Raw genomic sequence first — 21,497 nt, 5'->3', positions numbered from 1 at the left:
AAACAGCAATATTGTGAAATATTATAACAATTTAAAGTTTTCTGTTTTTAAATGTAACTTATTCCTGTGATCAAAGCTGAATTTTCAGTCAGTGTCACATGATCCTTCAGAAATAATGCTGATTTGCTGCTCAAGAAACATTTCTGATTATCAATGTTGAAAACAGTTGTGCTGCTTATATGCAGGATGCTTTTCTTTCAGGATTCTCTGTTTAAAAAGTACATCATTTTTGCTTTGAATTCATCTATAAGCTTGTATACAACTTCACAAAGTTAACTTTGCACTCAGGAGTTCATACACACTTAACATTTTTGTTGGTTTAACTTAAAAAAGTAAGTAACCTGGTTGCCTTAATTTTTTTATTAAATATTTTAGTTGATACAATGAAGGAAATTGGTTTAATAAATAGAAACTTATTGTATCTGAACCACAAAAAAATTTTTCACTGCATCATCACAAATAAAACACGCAATTACCCAATATGCTTACAAATAATATTTGAATAAAGGTGGTTGATTCTCAAAAATGTTTATTGTATTAACTCAAATTTTTAATTTAAATCAACTCAAAATTGTAAGGCAACCTGGTAACTTTTTTTTAAATTTACATTGTACACATTTATCCAATCATATGCTGGCTAGAATGACAACATCCCTAGCTAGTTCTGAATAGCATTAGCAAGTAATGAATCTTAGAAAAGCTATTGGTCTTAAAAGGACAATACATTATACCCCTCACCAACGTCAGAAAATGCTTACAGGAAAGCACATATATACATTACATCATCTCACTTTAAGCAGAGAAGCACATTTATCAAAAGCTATCAGACTGTAGTGAATGGTGAGTCACTCTGGGGTGACTTTGTTGTTCATTGGTGACACGACGGTCTGAACCTCAGATGTATCGTCCTCTGAAGGCCAGGGATCCTTTCCACACATCAGAAGTGGTATCGCATACTTCTGGAACTAGAAAAGAACGTTATCATTTTCAAACAGCCTTACTATAAACTAAAAAACAACACTAGCTGTTTGACATTGGAGAACCATAGTACAAACAACTTTAATTTCTGTCAGGACCACTATCGTCAAAGATGATTGATAATAAGCATATAGTTTAGCCTAGAAATCTAGACGCACCCTAGCGGCAGCAAATCTAATCTGCCCGCGAGTGTCGTCTAGCAACTCTCAATACCCTTCTGAGCTGTAATCGCCAAACTCTTGCCGGGCCAATCACATCGTGTATAGAGTCGGTGGGCGGGGCCATAATGACGACGGCCGAGTTGCGTTTGCGTGCTTCTAGTAAACACAGAAACTGGCGAACGGCGGTCTTTCGAATCAGCTTTGACCGCGACTCTGGAAGACTTGGAGTTAAGCTTTTCTCTGAGAAAAGAACAAAGAGCGGCACTGAAGTCATTCTGAAAAAGGGAAGATGTGTTCAGAGTTTTGCCGACCGGATACAGCGAATGTTTAATCTATCAACAAGCTCTGTTTCACCTTCGTTGCTCTGGTTGGTGTAGCGCTATCCTATCGTGTGCAGAGGGAGTTTGAAAGACAACCGTTTATCCCGCCCCTCGGATTGAGCCCTGTCAATGGTGAGTTTCCAGATCAAACATCTTGATGTGGGTCTGTCTTGTCAGGCTACATATAGTTTGGATTGGCGATTAAACCCTCTTATGGTAAATAGAACAGAACCAACAACGTATTGCAGATATCATTAATGTCAGTATTAAAATGTACAACATAATTCAGGAATTTAGTTTGCTTCAAGGAGAATCAGAATGCCAAATCCTGCCTGGATGAGAGGAGGAGCTGGGGATGGAGGAGGGTAAATGAGCTCTGGAGAAACAATAGCTGCTGATAGTACTGAAGGAGCTTATGTATGCTGTGATACGTTGTATTGCTTACATGATCAGCAAATCTGTAGGCCAGGGCCGTAACCACCGTAAGAATTGAGGAGTAGTCCCCCCATTAATTGGTGCCGTACTCCATAAACCAAACTCTTCCATGCCTCCGTGTTTGGGGGCGGGTCAAAGTAGACATTGCTCACGGACAGCTAATGAAGACCATAGGCTGGCATTATGTACTTCTGTTACTACATAGGCTTGTGCAGGAATAAAATAGGACTAGAATTACTGATGATTCGCTTCAGGCAGTTCAAAATTGGTTCATTCTTATGGGAGACCATAAGAAACCACTTCATGATTGTCTTTATTGCAACTAAGCAAATCATACTGATGAACATGATTCATCCGCATCTGTTTCACTCACCTGTTTGTTCATGTATATGTAGATCATAGGGTTGTAAACAGTGCTGCTCTTGGCCATGTATATGGGTATCACCTTCACCAGCACAGGCAACTGGACATCAGGGTTGAAGATGACTATTAGTGCCAGAGTTGCATATGGTAGCCAACTCACGAGGAACGCCAACACCATCATCACCACCATCCGTGCCACCTTAGCCTCTGCCCTCGCAGCCGCACATCCACCTACCTTAGCTACCTGTCAAAGAAAATATTCTTTCAAACAACCAGTGGTGGACGAAGTATCACAAATGATGGACTTGAATAAAAGTACAGATGCCCTAGTAAAACATTAATCCAGAGTGAAACAGCATCTTGGGGGAAAAAAAAGTAGGAGGGCGAGACTTGATTTTATCCCTGATCAGTGATACATGTAGCCTAGAAATCTAGACGCACCCTAGCGGCAGCAAATTTAATCTGCCCGCAAGTGTCGTCTAGGAACTCTCAATACCCATCTGAGCTGTATTCCTCACAATCTGGATGGGCCAATCACATCGTGTATAGAGTCGGTGGGCGGGGCCATAATGACGACAGCCAAGTTGCGTTTGCGTGCTTCTAGTAAACACAGAAACTGGCGAACGGCGGTCTTTCGAATCAGCTCTGACCGCGATTCTGGAAGACTTGGAGTTAAGCTTTTCTCTGAGAAAAGAACAAAGAACGGCACTGAAGTCATTCTTAAAAAGAGAAGATGTGTTCGGGGTTTTGCCGACCGGATACGGCGAATGTTTAATCTATCAACAAGCTCTGCTTCACCTTCGTTGCTCTGGTTGGTGTAGCGCTATCCTATCGCGTGCAGAGGGAGTTTGAAAGACAACCGTTTATCCCGCCCCTCGGATTGAGCCCTGTCTATGGTGAGTTTCCAGACCAAACATCTTGACGTGGGTCTGGTTTGTCAGGCTATGATACAGGCCTATTTGATCACATTTACTTGAAGGAGTACTTCAGCGCTGAGAATATAAATCTGTATTTAAACTGGGTCATTAATGTAGTAGAAATGTGAAAAAAAAATGATTTGGTGCTTTCTAGACTAAGAAAAGACAGAAAATGTAAACAAGCAAATTGACGATATTTGCTTCATTGGATGAATTTTTCCAGAAATAAAATGCATAAATCTCTTTTCTTAGGGGGATATGAGGGGGGAATTAAACTTCACCAGCTGATCTGAAGATATATTTTAAAATAAAGCAAAAAAAAGTTTTACTTGTCTTAGCGTGTAGAGCAGCCATGAATATGACACCACGATGATGACAAATGGCACAGCGAAACAGAGTGAGAAGTAACAGATGATGTAAGACATGTTTTTGAAATCTCGACTCTGCCAGTCGGGTCCGCAGGATGTGCCGACTCCCTCCAGCTGGTAGCTTCCCCAGCCAAAGAGAGGAGGAGTGTTCCAGATCAGAGACCAGAGCCAGGATAGAGCCAACCCTCCGGCGGCGTGCTTGCTCTGGAATGTGATGGTACCTAGAGGCTTGCACACTACAAACAGCCGTTCCACAGCAATCAGGGCCACTGTGCACAGCGCTGTTATACCTGTGCAGTCAACAGAGGAAACAGAAGAAATTACACTTATGATAAAATTCACATTTTAAAGGTTAACATCTGTGGCTGTCGGCTGATCATGCTCAGTGTTGGGTGTAATTACTATGTAATCTAATTACTGTAGGCTAATTTAATTACTTTTCCCTTGAAAATGTAAAGTAAAGGATTACTCTTATTTTTTCTGTAATTGGATTACAGTTACTTCTGTTGTGATTGCATTAAACAAGCCTACTGTATAAAATAGCTACAAAACTACCCATTAAAAAACAATAGTGGATTTAACATCAACATTTTATGTTAAAATGTATGTTTTTAATGCAACCTTCTTCCTTTGCACACTTTGGTCAAATAAAGAATAATATGTGCAATTGTATTGTTCATTTGAAAGAACAAAAAGTGCAGTTTCGTGTCTGTCCTTGCATTGTTAAACTCTTCCGCACCTGTCCTTTGGAATTATCAGACCTATGCCATTTTTATAGTTCAACTTAAGACATTTTGGCATGTGCATATTAATGTTTGATGTTTTTTTTTTCACTTGTACATTTTTATTTTTATTTTTTGTACGGCGCTTTGAGAAGCTGCTTTTAAAGGTGCTTTATAAAATAAAGTTTATTATTATTATAACTGGATGAGGTTTAGGACTATAGCCTATGGGGTTTAGAAACTAATAAAGTAATCCAATTGATTAGCCTAATAATATTAATTCCAGTAAAAGCAATTTGTACATTAATCTAATTATACTGTTGAAGATGTAATTAATAGCTAATTCATACTTTTTTGGCAGGCTAACTTAGGCTACCCAACACTGATCGGTTTACGATATTTGTACAATAATGGCACAGATTTCTCAGTTGGAATCTATAAACCTTGAAAAGTCTTATTTGATAGTAAAACAAGTAGGTCTAGATGTCTTAGTTTCTGAAAAAGCAAGTATTATTCAGATATTCCAGTCTCAAACAAATTACTTTTTTGAGCCAGTTCTCAAAAACAGAAAGTGCAGTAGCCGTAGTCCGATTCACAAATTTATGAGCCAGCTATTTTAGTGAATAAAAACATTTATAAAAAACATTTATAAACCGGATCTCTTATTGAATAGTTCAAGAAGACTCGTGTAGCATACCCTTTCTGTTTGACTCATTCTGATGAAATTACCTGTCTGTTAGTCTGTAACTAACTAATAACTGTAATATATAACGTACTTAACTTGCTGTGACTATAAGCTTGTAAGATGTTGCGTCCTTGTTTTATAAAATGAACACTAAATAACGTAACAAATCCAGTATTTCGAAGCACTTCAGTCAAAAAAACAAGAGTCGTTCAATTCGTGAATGAATCATTTATTTGAATCGGTTCTTTTGTGTCGACTAAGCAGGTTTACAACCAGTTCGTGATTCAGTCTGAATCATTCGGGCAGTTCACACACACGCACACAAACACACACGCAGAGAGAATTGTTTGTAGCGGTTTAACGTACACCGTAAACGACAGAGGAAAAAGAGTGCCGGATGAAGTGGATATTTATCTACAACACATTAAATAAAATCCTACAAATGTCTCCTGTAAATGTCAACAATGAAGCTCTTCGACTCCTGCACGAGCAGGTAGGCTAAAGACAACAAACAAAACATTAGCGATTGATACAGCCATAACAGAGTACAAAAAGTATTATGACATTTCCATGTTTTGAACATATGCCTGGTGATGACTAGCTATTATGGGGAAATCATGCAGTACCGCGGTATTTTTCAAATTACCGTACCTCTGCAGTAGGCTAAAGTATGTGCCTGAGACCATGGGTAAAGAGTAAAATAAAGACAGGATGAACATGTACATTTTGAAAGACTTTAACAGTTTCGTGCAAATAATTAGAGGCAAAAATTTGCTAATATGTTCACCTTCTCAAAATTCAAATGCACAAAAAATATGAGCCTATCCTTAATTGCTTTAACAACACTAATTATAAAATATTTGACAGAATAGTGGTATTTGCGTTTAGCTGTTACATTTGAGGCTAAATCAGTGTAATTGGATTTTAATAACTTTTAAATGTTGCTTGTTTAGTGTCTGGAAGCCCATCATGGGTGCAATTTACATAATACAGTCTAAAATCATTATTTAGTGATGGAATGAACTCTTAACAGACTTACCAAATAATGCAACGCAAAATCCCTCCAATACACAACCGCGCCGTCCCATGATATAGTAGCCCACGGCATTAGTCACCACATATGGCACACTTCCCGTTAGTGTGATGCCCAGGTCAGACACGGCAAGGTTGACCAGGGCAAAATTCAGCGGCTGCCGCAGCTGTTTGTGCCGGAGGGTGACGACTATCACTGTAGCGTTCAACACGACAGATGTGATGGAGAACACGGCCATGAGGAGGGACAGCGTGAGGAATCCTGCCCACGGCAGGGGCACCTTTGCACCAGAGCCATGGTGGATAGATGAGTCATTCAGGAATTCTGGGAAAGAGTCCATCTCCCCAAATCTTGAGAAAAAGTAGTTTTGCAGTCAGTTCCAAGCTATATTCTTCTTTCCTGTTTTTTTCAAGTACATCAAACATGCACCTTTGCATCACACGTCTGCACTTTCAAGTGGGCTGCACACACATGCACAAAAGTTGTTATTCAGATTAGGTGCTGTAAGAAGAAAAGTCTCAAAGATCCAGACTTAAGACCCAATAAGTCCTCCTAGGTGTGATCCCTGATCCCTGATCCAGCTCTTCCCTTGATTGCAGTAGGAAAATGACTTGAATGACTTAAAACCTACTACCTTAAAGGTTTTCTCGTTCTGTCACCACAAACATAGTTGACCTGTTCAACTGCAGTTTTGTGATCCATGACTAGTCGACTGATGTACGAAGCGACTTGTGGCAGAACTAATGAACTGTTCAATGTGTATATATATATACACATTGAACTTGTTAAGTTGTGACGTAAGGAACGGCGTTTCTGGGTCCAAGCCTCAACTCGTTTAACTTGAGAATGCCATTGACGCCTGTTTATGAGCGCTGTTTTTTTCATATTAAACATCAAACATTTAAAAAAGTTAAACATTTGAAATACTTACAGTCTACACAACATTCTCTATGGTCACAGCGTTACAGACATTAATATTTTAACGATTTATAAAAGATGAATCACTGTCTGGCCATCTGGAATTTTGGTATGGAGAAAAAGGTTATAACTTTTTTGTAGTATTATACCATATTGTGTGTGTATGTTAGCACCGTTTGTAGTTTTTCTTGTGGTATAAGATAGACCGTTTGGACCCGGAAGCGCTGCCACGTGACGTCAGCCTTAACAACTGGATACATTGAGGAAAATAAGTATTTGAACATCCTGCTATTTTGCAAGTTCACCCACTTAGAAATCGGGGAGGGGTCTGAAATTGTCATCGTAGGTGCATGTCCACTGTGAGAGACATAATCTAAAAAAAGATTATGATCTAGAGAAGATTTGTGTGGAGGAGTGGGCCAAAATCCCTCCTGCAGTGTGTGCAAACTACAGAAAACGTTTGACCTGTGCAAACAAAGGCTACTGTACCAAATATTAACATTGATTTTCTCAGGTGTTCAAATACTTATTTGCAGCTGTATTATACAAATAAATAGTTTAAAAAATCTTATATTGTGATTTCTAGATTTTTTTTAATAGATTATATCTCTCACAGTGGACATGCACCTGATGACAATTTCAGACCCCTCCATGATTTCCAAGTGGGAGAACTTGCAAAATAGCAGGGTGTTCAAATACTTATTTTCCTCACACTATATATATATATATATATATACACACACACACTCCTGAACAAAATCTTAAGACCAGGAGATTCATTGCAAGTTTTACACATTTCGCACTTGTGGATCATAACCGGGTTGTAAGCGCTTCTTCAAAATGCCAAAAGAAGAAACAGGAGCAAGAGACATAAAATAGAGAGTAGGCAATTTATTGAAAACTGCATTTAAACTCAAACAGGCCGTTCATCAGCTGATCAAAAGTTTAAGACCATAGCCATAAAAAGGTCAAATCTGCACAAAAAATATGGCTTTCATGTCATTGTCCTTCAAGCAGTCATACTGTCAAGATCTCCTGATGGCAAAGGCAAAAAGGCTTTCTCTTTTTGAACGTGGCAGGATTGTTGAGCTGCACAAGCAAGGCCTTTCGCAACGAGCCATCGCTACTGAGGTTGGACGCAGTAAGACAGTCATTTTACATTTCTTAAAAAATCCTGAGAGTTATGGGACAAAAAAGTCAAGTGGTAGACCCAAAAAGATTTCACCTGCACTGAGCCGCAGGATCCGACGGGTTGTCCGTGAAGACACAGGTCGATCCTCAACCCAAATTAAGGCCCTTACTGATGCTGACTGCAGCCCAATAACCATAAGACGTAATCTGCTAGAGAAGGGCTTCAAGAACATAAAACGTCTTTAAAAGCCACGTCTTCTCCCACGACACAAACTTGCCCGTTTAGAATTTGCAAGGGAGCACCAAACATGGGATATTGAAAAGTGGAAGAAAGTTTTATTTATTCTCTGAGGGCCCCCGTCTGTGCGGTAATGACTGGGTCTTTCAACAGGACAATGCTGCAATTCACAAAGCCTGCCTGACGAAGGACTTCTTCCAGGAGAATAACGTTGCTCTTTTGGACCATCCTGCGTGTTCCCCTGATCTAAATCCCATTGAGAACATTTGGGGATGGATGGCAAGGGAAGTTTACAAAAATGGACATCAATTCCAGACCGTGGATGCCCTTCGGGAAGCCATCTTCACCACATGGAGCAACGTTCCCACCAGCCTCCTGGAAACAGTCGCATCAAGCATGCCGAAAAAAGTTTTTGAAGTGATCAACAAGAACGGTGGGGCTACTCACTACTGAGTCTTGAGAGTCTTTTTTGTCACTTTTAGTACTGTTGTGCGTTTATTTTTGGGCTATGGTCTTAAACTTTTGATCAGCTGATGAACAGCCTGTTTGAGTTTAAATGCAGTTTTCAATAAATTGCCTACTCTCTATTTTTTGTCTCTTGCTCCTGTTTCTTCTTTTGGCATTTTGAATCAGCGCTTACAACCCGGTTATGATCCACTAGTGCGAAATGTGTAAAACTTGCAATGAATCCCCTGGTCTTAAGATTTTGTTCAGGAGGATATATAACTTATATATATAACTTCCATATATATATATATATATATATATATATATATATATATATATATATATATATATATATATATATATATATATATATATAATATGTGTGTGTTGGTGAAGTGTGATTCCCAGCACCTTCAGTGCCAGATGTCACATTTGCCCAGTACTATATTTGACCTTTTAAGAGTTTTAACTTCCATTAAGACGAGACAGAGATTACTGTGTGTTTGGTGCCCTGCATTAAAATAGACAAGCGTGAACTCCAGCACAGACTAACCGGATTTGCCTCAAGAGTTGTTAGAACTATTGCTCCTGTCCCTGAGAGACCCATGATTTCTTAATCTTATTGTTATCTTTGTTGTTCTGGTTAAAGAAGGACCCTGTAAGACTTCTATTTCTGAATGTGCAATTGAAATTACATTAGTAAACATATAGGAGACATTTAAAAGAGTACTTCAGCGCTTAGAAGATGAATCTGTATTTAAACTGTGTCATTAATGTAGGAGAAATGTGAAATTATTATTTAATTTAGTGCTTTCTAAAACATATTTTTGTCTCATGGGGATGAAAGACAACAATTCCCAGAATGCTTCGCTGCCCTATGAGGCCACTCCCAAAGCCACCTACTAGATTACTGAATCACTGATCACTTTCCCACCGCGACCTCGTTCATTTTCATAAAATCAGTTCAGTTAGAGAACAGACACTACAATTAAAAACTGAACGTGTCTGTTTAATATGTGATTTAGCCGCTGAGGGAGTCTCACAGCCCAAAACGCTGCAGGAGTCAGATATATTGACAGTCATAGATGAGCTTGTGATGAGAGCTGAGGTAAACGCGTCCGCGGCATAGATTCACCGCGCAGTTCTGTCTGGCGTGTTTTCAGTTCATGCCTTTGAAAGCTTAACTTTCATAGGAATTAGTTTGAGAAGTTGAAACACTTACTTTGCTCTGCTGGCCACACGGTTTAAACATGAATGCCTGAGGTTGCGGCTGCGAGCTGAGTGCTGTGAGTGTGATCTCCCATCCCCCGCGTGAGTTGAAAACATGCGGAAATTGCTCCCTCTGCTGGCTGTAGTCTTTAGCCTCTGGCCAACAATTCCAACGCGACAGATGTCGTGGTGGGGAGGGGGGTGAGTATAGTCATTTGAATATACTCCAGGGTTTCTACTGATTCAAAGCCATATGCTAATTGCTGAAGTAATCCTTTAAAGGCAGGGTAGGCGATTTGTTTCTGAAACATATTTCGTTACGCTGGTTGAAAGTTTTTTCACATCCTGATAGCAATCAAGTTAAGTAGTCTAAATTTATTTAGATGTACACCAATGAAGCATAACTATGCTCTTTTGCTGCCAAAACAGTCCTGACTCATCGAGGTATGAGACCCCTGAAGGTGTGCTGTAGTTTCTGGGAGCAAGATTTACGCAGCAGATCCTTTAAGTCCTGTAAGTTGTGAAGTGGGGTCTCCATGGATCGGACTTGTTTGCACATCCCACAGATGCTCAATTGGATTGAGATCAGGGGAATTTGGAGGCCAAGTCAACACATCAATCTCGTTGTGTTCCTCAAACAATTCCTGAACCATTTTTGCTTTGTGGCAGGGCACATTATCCTGCTGAAAGAGGCCACAGCCACCAGAGAATACCGTTTTCATGAGGGTGTACATGCTCTGCAACAATGCTTAGGTTAGTGGTACGTGTCAAATTAACATCCACATGGATGGCAGGACCCAAGGATTCCCAGCAGAACATTGCCCAAAGCATCACACTGCCTCCGCCAGCTGGTCTTCTTCCCATAGTGCATCCTGGTGCCATGTGTTCCTCAGGTAAGTAACACACACGCACCCCGCCATCCACGTGATGTAAAAGAAAACATGATTCATCAGACCAAGCCACCTTCTTCCATTGTTCTGTTCTGATGCTCACACTTTCTCTGGTGGACAGGGGTCAGCATGGGCACCCTGACTGATCTGCGGCTATGCAGCCCCATACGCAACAAACTGCAATGCACTGTGTATTATGACACCTTTTTATCAGAACCAGCATTAACTTCTTGAGCAATTTGAGCACCAGCCTTCGCTCCCTATCAATAAGCCTTGGCCATCCATGATCCTGTCGCCGGTTCACCACTGTTTTGACAGATACTGACCACTGCAGACGGGAACACCCCACAAGAGCTGCAGTTTTGGAGATGCTCTGACCCAGACCCATCACAATTTGGCCCTTGTCAAACTCGCTCAAATCCTTACACTTGCCCATTTTTCTGCTTCTAACACATCAACTTTAAGGACAAAATGTTAATTTGCTACCTAATATATCCAACCCACTAACAGGTGCAGTGATAAAGAGATCATCAGTGTTACTCACTTCACCTAATGTCATTATGTTATGCTTGATCGGTGTGTATATTAGTGCTGTCAAAATTAGCGTGTTAATGCATGTAATGCATTTTTTTTAATTCATTTTAAGGGCACAATATGTAAGATTAAATTTTGTTTTAGATTTATGTGATTTAAGTTCACCTAATATAAACGTTTTTCTTTTAAAGCCTAATAAATGTTGAATTTGATAGCTTTCAATACTGTAAAGTTGAATGTCTTATCATTTAATGTTTAAAGAAAAAAATATTTCAACGAGACATCAGTATCAGTGATACTGGCCTTCATTCATAAAAAAGATGCCATTACAACAAATATTTATTAAAATATACTGTCTTAATTTGAAGAGTAACTGTGAATTTATTACAATATAAAAATATTATTTTGAATATTGTATTAAAATCACAGTTACTCTCCATGCTAATCACGATTCACGATTAATAAACAGAAAAAAAGTGATTCATTAGTTAACTTGGTTTAATCGATTGACAGTTATAATCTGTTGAAGTTATAGGTCCAATCATGGCATTTGGTAACCTAGAAATCTAGACGCACCCTAGCAGCAGCAAATTTAATCTGCCCGCAAGTGTCGTCTAGGAACTCTCAATACCCTTCTGAGCTGTATTCCTCACAATCTGGACGGCCCAATCACATCGTGTATAGAGTCGGTGGGCGGGGCCATAATGACGACGGCCGAGTTGCGTTTGCGTGCTTCTAGTAAACACAGAAACTGGCGAGCGGCGGCGGTCTTTCGAATCAGCTTTGACCGCGACTCTGGAAGACTTGGAGTTCAGCTTTTCTCTGAGAAAAGAACAAAGAACGGCACTGAAGTCATTCTTAAAAAGAGAAGATGTGTTCGGAGTTTAGCCGACCGGATACGGCGAATGTTTAATCAGTCAGCGAGCTCTGTTTCACCTTCGTTGCTCTGGTTGGTTGTAGCGCTATCCTATCGCGTGCAGAGGGAGTTTGAAAGACAACCGTTTATCCCGCCCCTCAGATTGAGCCCTGTCTATGGTGAGTTTCCAGACCAAACATCTTGATGTGGGTCTGGCTTGTCAGGCTAGGCATTTGGTCCATATCTCCACGCACCCTCAGTTCAAAGTTAGACAGACGTCAGTCACAGAGCACCACAAACAAAACAGCAGCCACACACAGTTCCTCCGGAACCCAAACAACGAGCTAATTTGGAAGAGGTGGAAACCAATGACGTACTCAAAGTTAATGAATTCCATTTAGAGTTTGGCGCGTTGTAGCAGCATTGCAGTTCACAGTATGGCTTGTGTTTTTCAGCTTCAGTCGCCGCCGTTTCTAGCTGAGTCTGTGATGTATGATGCATTTACCAGCTAATCATGACTGCACAGAGACGCAGGCCGTTAAGACAGATTCATCACACACATGCAAATGCACCTCATCATTTATGTGCTCATGATAATTAGAGGGGAAAAAAAGAATGAGAGAATAGCAATTAACTCCTGGATGCGACTGTTAAGCATCAGACTCGAGAGGTCAGTGCTATAGCAGTGGCTGGTCATAAATCTTACTCACTTACTTTCTTTGAGCACTATCTGCTCTTTTGGCATCTTTTGATGAGGAGCAGCATAATACATCTAGCTGAATCTGTATATCAATCGGCATATTGCTGTTTTCATTAACATGCGTATAAATGAAAACCGTAATATGCAGAATCACATTGTCTCTTGAAAACGAGTACATAAAAATACTCAAATAAGAGCATTCGGATGACAAAAATCTATAGCTCCTAATAGAACTAGTTGTTTGAAACCAAAAAACAAACAAACAAAAACGCTATTTATATGAGATAAACTATAGCAATTTTTGACAACTTGCCAGGTGAAATATGTAAAGTGTGACCAAAACAGTTATAAACCGGAATATGCAGAATCATGCAGGGCTGTTATGAAAATTAGTCTTCTATCGAGGTGAATGTTAAAATACAAAAACTTATTTTGAAATCAATTATGAAAATGCGTATTTTAGTTATTAATAAACATATCATTATTACGCAACTAAAATCTCCATCCTTTACCGCTTGAGACCAGAGCAAAAGCATCCCCAAACGGAGGAATGCGCGTTGCCGAGGGAAAGTTTCGCATCAGCTTCTCTCGTGAGCGCGCTCGCGCGGGGAAACCGCGCTGGATCTCATTCCCTAGATTTACACATTAGCCTCATTGTCTTGATGACTGTCTGCTCGCTTCTCCTCTCCCCAAACTTCTGCCTTTAGTACATGCACTGACCCGAAAGTGTCGTTCATCATAATATCAGCAGCGCCAGTAGTGAGAGCGCGCGAGTTCATTGGGTCCTAATCAGCTCTAAGAAAACGAATAAGCATTTCAATCTCTGGTTTGCTCTCTGTTCCACCAATGCAGGGATAAAAAGCAAGAATCTATGTCAAAGAGCACGAGCAGGAGGTCGTGGGGTGTGTGACAGCTGGGCGGAGAGACGGAAACTCCGGAGGCAGCACGCGCGCTGGGGCGGGCAGATGTGCGGCTGAATTGGCGCTCGGTGCTGTTTTTGTAACCGGGGGAGAGAGACCGAGAGGAGGGGGGAGTTCTAAAGGCTGCCCGAGCCGCCGGTTCCTTTGCAGCGTAAGAAATTTTGGGGGAAGGATGCAACGGGACCGGAGAATTCCTGTAATGCACGCGCACTGCTTCCTCTTCTGTGTGATGAGCGCGTGCTGGACGACGCTGGAGGTGCGGGGGTCCCAACCGGAGATCCCCTTATCAGTGTGAGTAGAAGAGCATGCACAATACAGAGAAGAGCCCATAATAATTGCATTTATCATGTATGCGTGTAGAAACAAAGATATTAAAACTATTCTGTGAGGTGGTTTTTGTGTTTGGCTATTATAAGGGTCTGGAAAATAAATATAGAGTAAATATATAAAATGCTTTTTTTTTTTAAATAATAAATGCACATTGTAAAACATGTAACATACAGAAGCCTTGATAATTATATTAAATCCATATGCAAATTTGTAAAGCGAACATTAACATTTATGAATGCTTTGGTGGTATTTCAAATGTCTAGTTATCTCTGGAGTCAGAATGCTAATATTTTAAATCTATGCAAAACATAGAGGAGCCATAATAATTACATTTAATCTATAATCATAAGCGAGGGAGAGAGAGGTTAAAATTATGCTTTGTGATGGTTATTGTGAGTCCAAATATGAGGTTTTTAGAGTATATATATGCACAATTTATTATATTTAAACATAAAAGCCCTATAGAAGCCCTTATAGTTGCTGTTGTATATATAGTACATGTAAAACAATGGCCAAATGTGCTTTATGTGATAACAGCTAAATCAACTGATTTTATTTAAACCACAAATATAATTTACAGTAATATATTATCAACCTCCTTACATTACACCAATGAAAGCCATTTCTAAGTGTCAGATCATGCAGAAATACTGTAGCTCAAGAGAGTGTAGGATGAAAATACTATACGCGAAGCTTTTATGCCTTTGAAACTTTGAGACACATAAGGGAGAACAATGTGAATTTAACAAACACATGCTGCCATATGGCCATTTAGAATGCATTAATAATCATTTCAAACAGTTATTGCATTAACTCTTGTTTAATTTGAATCCATCACTATAATATTGCTAATATTGTAATTGTGGCGTAATGTGTTGTAATGTGAGTGATTACATGGGTTCTTCTTTCCCCCAACAGGGTGAAACTCTGGGCTTCAGCGTTTGGTGGTGAAATAAAATCAATAGCTTCCAAATACTCAGGATCTCAGCTCTTACAGAAGGTATTTCCCCTTCTCGCTCTCTCACAAACACACACTTGCATTGACACACACACACACCTCTTCTTGGCTCTTATGAATACAGATGGCTTTGCCTTAAAACATCCAGGTGTATAATCTGATAATTGTATGTGAGTGTGTGAGAGAGAGGGGGAGTTTTTGGATAAGGCTCATTACACTCAGTTTCTTTTCCCCGATCTGTCTTCTGCATCTAAACACCTGTGTGGGACTAGTTAGACAAATAGAATAACTGAATGTGTGTCTCTTTATAAATGACAAAGGAGTATTTTATGATGCGCTACACACTTTAGCCACACGGTGGCAGCTGATATTATGAACTGTGCGTTTTGGTCAGAGGGTTCACAATTTTTAAATCCGAGACATTTTTAAATCATGAAATAAAAACAAGGAAAATTAGACAGAGGGCTATAAAGCAGACATTTCCTAATTCATATCCATTCATGTTGTGTACTTTATGGGGTATTTTTGGTGTTACATAGATGATTTCTATTTACATATTAACAATTCAATATTGATAACTATAACAACATAGAAAAAAGGCACAGACACACGTTACAATATTAATATTTTATTATTAAAGTTCATATCTATGTGACAGTGGCGTTATTGTACGGATAAAGGTCTCCACTTGGTTTCTTTGTTCCAGTATACCGTGTTTTAGCTAATACTGCTGTTTGAATGCACTGTGCGGTGGCGTTATATACTACAGAACACACTTCATTTCCTCTCGGTTTCTATTGAAGGAAAAACAGTGATGGATGTTTTGAGATAACCCCGTCTCTCTCTCTCTCTCTGAAGTATTAATAAGTCTCTCAGTGTTGGTGTGAGATAAGAGCCCAGCTCTCACCATCATTGCACATATTATCGTCGTAATTACCTCCTCACAGAATGTGTGTACGTGACTCTTTAACTGAACTAGCCCGGGTGTGTTTATGAAACAGCGGAAATGAATGGAACTGAGGCTTTGAGAATTACACCTGAGAATGATGGGCGGTATAGGGGTGTCCACAAACGCCGATTGTTAAACTAAAACTGAGATTCGGGGTCTATCTTTAGCTATCTGGCCTTTAGTGTAGTCAGAGCCATTACCGGTGTTGTATTTGTATTTATCCACTGATCCGAGACCAATGTGGCTGATTTACCTTGCATAATTGTTAACAGAATAATTCACCCAAATATGAAAATTCTGTCTTTGTTTACTAACCCCTCATGTTGTTCCAAAACATTTGCTTTTTTTCTGTTCAGTTCATAGTAACATGTCTGCCAAGCTCCAAAATAGACAGCATTAACTAGTCCAAATGATCCGTACAGTATCTCAGTGTGAGAAACAGACTGAAATATTAAGGGATACTCCAAAAGTCATTTTACCCTCACAAACTGTATGCCTTTCTTTTTTCTCTGGAACATAAAAAGATTAAGTTGTGTCCCAAAAGATGCACTATACACTTATGCTATTCACTACTCAACCGTGTAGTTGTATGAATTTTATAAGGTTATTTAGTCATCCAGCGTCCGAGTCTGATAACCACCCCCGCAACGTAAGGAAAACTACTAAAAATGTCAGATAATTGAGTGCATCATCAGTGTAAACACACTATTATACCAAAAACAAGTGCACTAGTACAGGAATTGGGACACACCTTAAGTGTTTTTTGTTCATAGAATGGAAGTCAATGGACTCAAGGGTTGTTTGATTCCCAACGCTGTTTTGACATTTTTTTGTACGTGTGTGTGTTTTGCGAAAGAAATAAAGTCATACTGGTTTGGAACGACAAGTTGAATAAATGATGACAGAATATTCATGTTTGGGTTATTACTGAAAAATAACTGAAAAATCTAATTTCCCATTGTGCATATTAAAAACTAGCACACCATGTTCATAACAAAAAACACAAAAACCAATGAAACTCCATGACACCAAATTTCAGAGATTCAGTGGAGTGGAATATTATCAGATATCGAGTTTAATTTCCATTTGTTCCTTGCTAAAAAAAAAGTATGATTCAGAAGACCGAAATATAGTGCTTTGGTCGTATGTCCAACATTTGTAATGCTTTTAGTCCATTCAGGACAGATGTGGTCACTTTAAAATAGAGATTTGTTGGCATCCAATATGTAAGATCAATATTAATACTGATAAATAGTATATATATATATATATATATATATATATATATATATATATATATATATATATATATATATATATATATATATATATATATATATATATATATATATAGTTTGATAGCTAAAATAACCTCTAAAGGATGTCGTGTTTATATATATATATATATATATATATATATATATATATATATATATATATATATATATATATATATATATATATATATATATATATATATATATATAGTTTGATAAACCTAAAATAACCTCTAAAGGATGTCATGTTTTCCTATTTGTATTTGATTAATGTTTGCCTGTTGAATGTTATTCAGGGATCCAGTCCATGTTCAATGAAAATGATTTGATGATGCAGCAATAAACTAGCCAATAGTCAATAGCCAATAGTATCGGCCAATAGTTTGTTAAAATCGGTTTTGTATTGATGCGTACTGTATCGATGTGAACTGTATTAAAAAGAGATTACGGAATTGTTTTTCAAAATGTATCAATTTTTCAATGGATTACATACAGGTGAGTAACTTTTTTTTTTTTTAATTGCGTGAACTGTCGCTTTAAAGGGTTAGTTCACCCAAAAAATTAATTGATGTCATTAATGACTCGCCCTAATGTCGTTCCACATCCGTAAGACCTCTGTTCATCTTCAGAACACAGTTTAAGATATTTTATATTTAGTCCGAGAGCGTATGCAAGTGTATGCACACTACACTGTAAAAAAAAGGGCAAATTTTGAACTTTTGCAGTACAATCGACTTGGATGTTTAAGTTATTTCAACTTAAATTATGTTAAGCTGACTTTAAAAAATGAGTTACATCTTGTATAACTAATAATGTAAAAACATATGTTGTCATAACTTATTGAACATATAATTTTTTACAGTGTATACTGTCCATGCCCAAAAAGGGAATAAAAACATCATCACAGTAGTCCATATGTGACATCAGTTAGTTCATTAGAATCTCTTGAAGCAGAAAACACATTTTGGTCCAAAAATAAAAATAACTACTATTTTATTCAGCATTGTCTTCTCCTCCGGGTTTGTTTTCAATCCTCAAATAAAGATTCAAACGGTCATGAATCAGCAGATTGAATCATGATTTGGCTCGCGTGTCAAACTGCTGAAATCACGTGACATTGGTGATCTGAATCATGAATCGATTCACTGATTCATGACCGTTTGAATCTTTATTTGAAGATTGAAAACAAACAGGGGAGAGAAGACAATGCTGAATAAAGTCGTAATTTTTTATATTTTTGGACCTAAATTTATTTTCGATGCTTCAAGAGATTCTAATTAACTATCAGATGTCTCATAATATGAGACCAGAAAGGGAATAAAAACATCATCAAAGTAGTCCATATTATGGACTACTTTGATGATGTTTTTATTCCCTTTCTGGACATGGACAGTATAGTGTGCATACACTTGCATACGCTCTCAGACTAAATTTAAAATATCTTAAACTGTGTCTGAAGATGAACGGAGGTCATATGGGTGTAGAACGACATTAGGGTGAGTCATTAATGACATCAGTTTCATTTTTGGGTGAACTAACCCTTTAAGGTGAATGTTAAGATGGAAATCTGTTCCTGATTCAGCCAAAAGCATCAATAATGAACATGTTCAATCATCCCACACGGAATTATCTTCATCAGCCTAAACGCACGCACACACATTAACACATTGTAAAATGTCCCAGCCAGTTGTGTTCTCTCTTCATTGCCGTTTCTGCGTATGTTTGCACTTTTTCCCATCATCCTGCTCAGTGGGCGTGACCGATGGGTGGGGCTCAGAGCCAATAAGCTGTCTGTCTGAAGAGCTGGAAGCAGAAAGGGAGGGATGAGGCAGCAGGCCGCTTCATTAAGGAGGATCGTTAAGAGTGATCATTAAGCTTGTTATGCAAAATTACCTGATTTTTACACAAGGGAGGGGGGGGGGGGCAGCCATACAAATGTCACCCTTTGTTGCTTTCAATCGCTAAAATTTCTACTTCACCGCAACAAAATAACAGATTGTGCAAATACATTACCATTATCTTTACAGTGAATAATTTTAAAGCATCTTGAGAATATGCTGGCAAAAACTTGTTTTGTCCAGGAGCATCTGGTAGCATGGGACACTCCCTGGGACTATTTCGCTACTGTGTCTTGAATCAGTGGGGTGATCATCACTATTGACGAACGCAGCATTAATGGCTTTGATTATGGCTTTTTTTGGGCCAGGGAGGGTGCCGGGACAGAGGGTGAGGGGTGGGGAGGCAGGACAGGCGTGAAATGAACTGTTCCGCCTCAATAGCTCTCCATGGTCTCTCTCTTAAAGGGGTAATTTGCTGCGTGGTGCTGCGATCTGTGTGTGTGGAGGGGGGTGTTGGTGTTAGAAACATGTTGGGGGACTGATATGTGCCAGAGTGTGTTTTCATGCTATTTGATGTACTGTTGTCTTGAAAAAAAAGCGAGATTGCTTACAGAAAGCTTACTTTTTATCACACATTTTGTGAGTTACAATGACTGTGAAACTAGTGATGTGTGTGTGTGTGTTAGTGTGTGGGCTTGGTAAACCCTACATAGGGACAAAATGTCCCCAAAAAATGGCAATATCCAAAATTCTTGTCCTTGACATTTTTTTGTTTGGTCCCATTAGGAAAACAGCTTATTAATCATACTAAGTGATGTTTTTTGAAAATCTAAAAATACTGAAAGTTTTCTGTGATAGGTAGGTTTGCTATAGTTGGGGCTATAATGTACAATTTGTACAGTATAAAAATCATACCATATGAAACATCCCCATAAAACATAACTTGTTTTTATCAGAAAGGCCTTTTTTCAATTGAAAGGACTCTGTAGGACCGATTCTTATGTCCTGTCTTGAAGGAAAAAAAAGATGCTTGACAGTTTTTCATGAAATGCATCGCTATGTTTCGCTTTATGCTAACATCTTGAACACTTATTGAGACTTAAGATGTGCTTTTAATATCATGTTCTCTGAAAAAACTGGAAGATAGAATGATATGTATGCTGTCTATTTTTCATATTGTACACTTATTTTCATCAGCCTTTTTTAAAGTTAAGATTGTAATGTATGTGGATTTAGTTTTTCATTAGGCTGTGCGGCACACATTTTTTGTATTTTTTTTTCTTCTTTGTGAAATCAGTGTCCATGTTTCACTTAACATGAACATATTTTAATCAGAAAGGCTTTTTTTAATAGTGGAGTGGTGTAAGCCTGCAGACGTGGATGCCTGAGTGTGTTTGAATAGCCTAATATCACAACGTCCATTGAGTGCTGTTGCTTTAGGTGTCGCTTGTACTGCAGACTCAGCGTTGTCTGAAGTGTAGTTCATTATCCAGGCTCGCCCAGGCTTGACAACTTATTATCTTTCTCCTGAATTCTGACTCCATTTCAATTACCCTCCAACAATGCGTGGCCCTTTCAACAAGCCCCGCCCAGCCTCCCCAAAGCAGCCCACCCACAACGCTCTTCCTCCACCAATAATACACACTGCAGCAGCAGTTCCACCAATTACGGGGACAAGATTGAGCTCGTTATCTGGAGAGGATTTGTTTTATCGGCCAATCAGAGAGGCCGCTGTAAGAGAGAGGCGCACGACGGCACGCTTATCTGAAGACTTGTGGCACTAACTCAAATGGGAATGACAGCTGTATTAACGAAGAGACAATGCAAAGCGTAGGTCATGGAGACTTGTAAGGGCCTCTTCTTACTGTCCTCTGTCTCTCCATCACTGTCTCTCGTCATTTTTTTTATACGTCTCGTCCGTCCATCTTCCGCTTCCACACATATTTGCCTCTCTGCCTCAGATTTGCATATGTAAATGTCCCTATCTACTGATCACAGACAAATTTACTTGTCATGCTGGACATTGATCTCTTTAACTCATGTTTGAGGGTATAACACAATCCATTAGACTGAAAGAAAATATGATTATGGATTCCCCACATTTATCTAATCTGATTTGTGCAAATCAGTATCATTATAAAAGATCTGAGGCTAAATGTTTAGTTTTGGTTGAGTTTATATTTTTCGGTCTGAGAACTTTATCATCTTTGAATGAGATTTTCATTCTGTATTTCATTTATAAACAAAGCATAAGATTGCTATTGAGGTTATTTGAGATACTTAAAACCAAAATGTGAAACACACACACTGGTTCACTATC

At 38.8% G+C, this 21,497-nt stretch overlaps 2 protein-coding genes across 5 annotated transcripts in view; one reads left to right on the top strand and one right to left on the bottom strand.

Annotated features, from left to right (window-relative positions):
- Positions 1 to 828: 828 nt before the first annotated feature.
- parapinopsinb (parapinopsin b) lies at positions 829 to 6,322 on the bottom strand. The gene is made up of 4 exons (XM_067430809.1): positions 5,989 to 6,322; positions 3,504 to 3,832; positions 2,268 to 2,501; positions 829 to 965 (listed from the first exon to the last, which is right to left on the bottom strand). The coding sequence occupies exons 1-4, from the start codon at positions 6,320 to 6,322 to the stop codon at positions 846 to 848; spliced, it is 1,017 nt and encodes a 338-aa protein (XP_067286910.1). The 3' UTR covers positions 829 to 845.
- The window catches only part of cacna2d3 (calcium channel, voltage dependent, alpha2/delta subunit 3), a 57,563-nt gene continuing 41,321 nt past the window's right edge, over positions 5,256 to 21,497 (top strand). For all 4 annotated transcript variants that reach the window (XM_067430808.1, XM_067430807.1, XM_067430806.1 and 1 more), the window contains exons 1-3: positions 5,256 to 5,442; positions 13,758 to 14,116; positions 15,074 to 15,155. In XM_067430808.1, the coding sequence (XP_067286909.1) occupies positions 13,998 to 14,116; positions 15,074 to 15,155 (201 nt within the window). In that variant the 5' untranslated portion in view covers positions 5,256 to 5,442; positions 13,758 to 13,997. The remainder of the gene's footprint in view (positions 5,443 to 13,757; positions 14,117 to 15,073; positions 15,156 to 21,497) is intronic.

This window comes from Pseudorasbora parva, chromosome 22 (assembly GCF_024679245.1).
Source record: "Pseudorasbora parva isolate DD20220531a chromosome 22, ASM2467924v1, whole genome shotgun sequence".
NCBI lineage: Eukaryota > Metazoa > Chordata > Actinopteri > Cypriniformes > Gobionidae > Pseudorasbora > Pseudorasbora parva.
The sequence above is the reverse complement of the archived record's forward strand: the minus strand, read 5'-3'. Positions and strand labels throughout refer to the sequence as shown.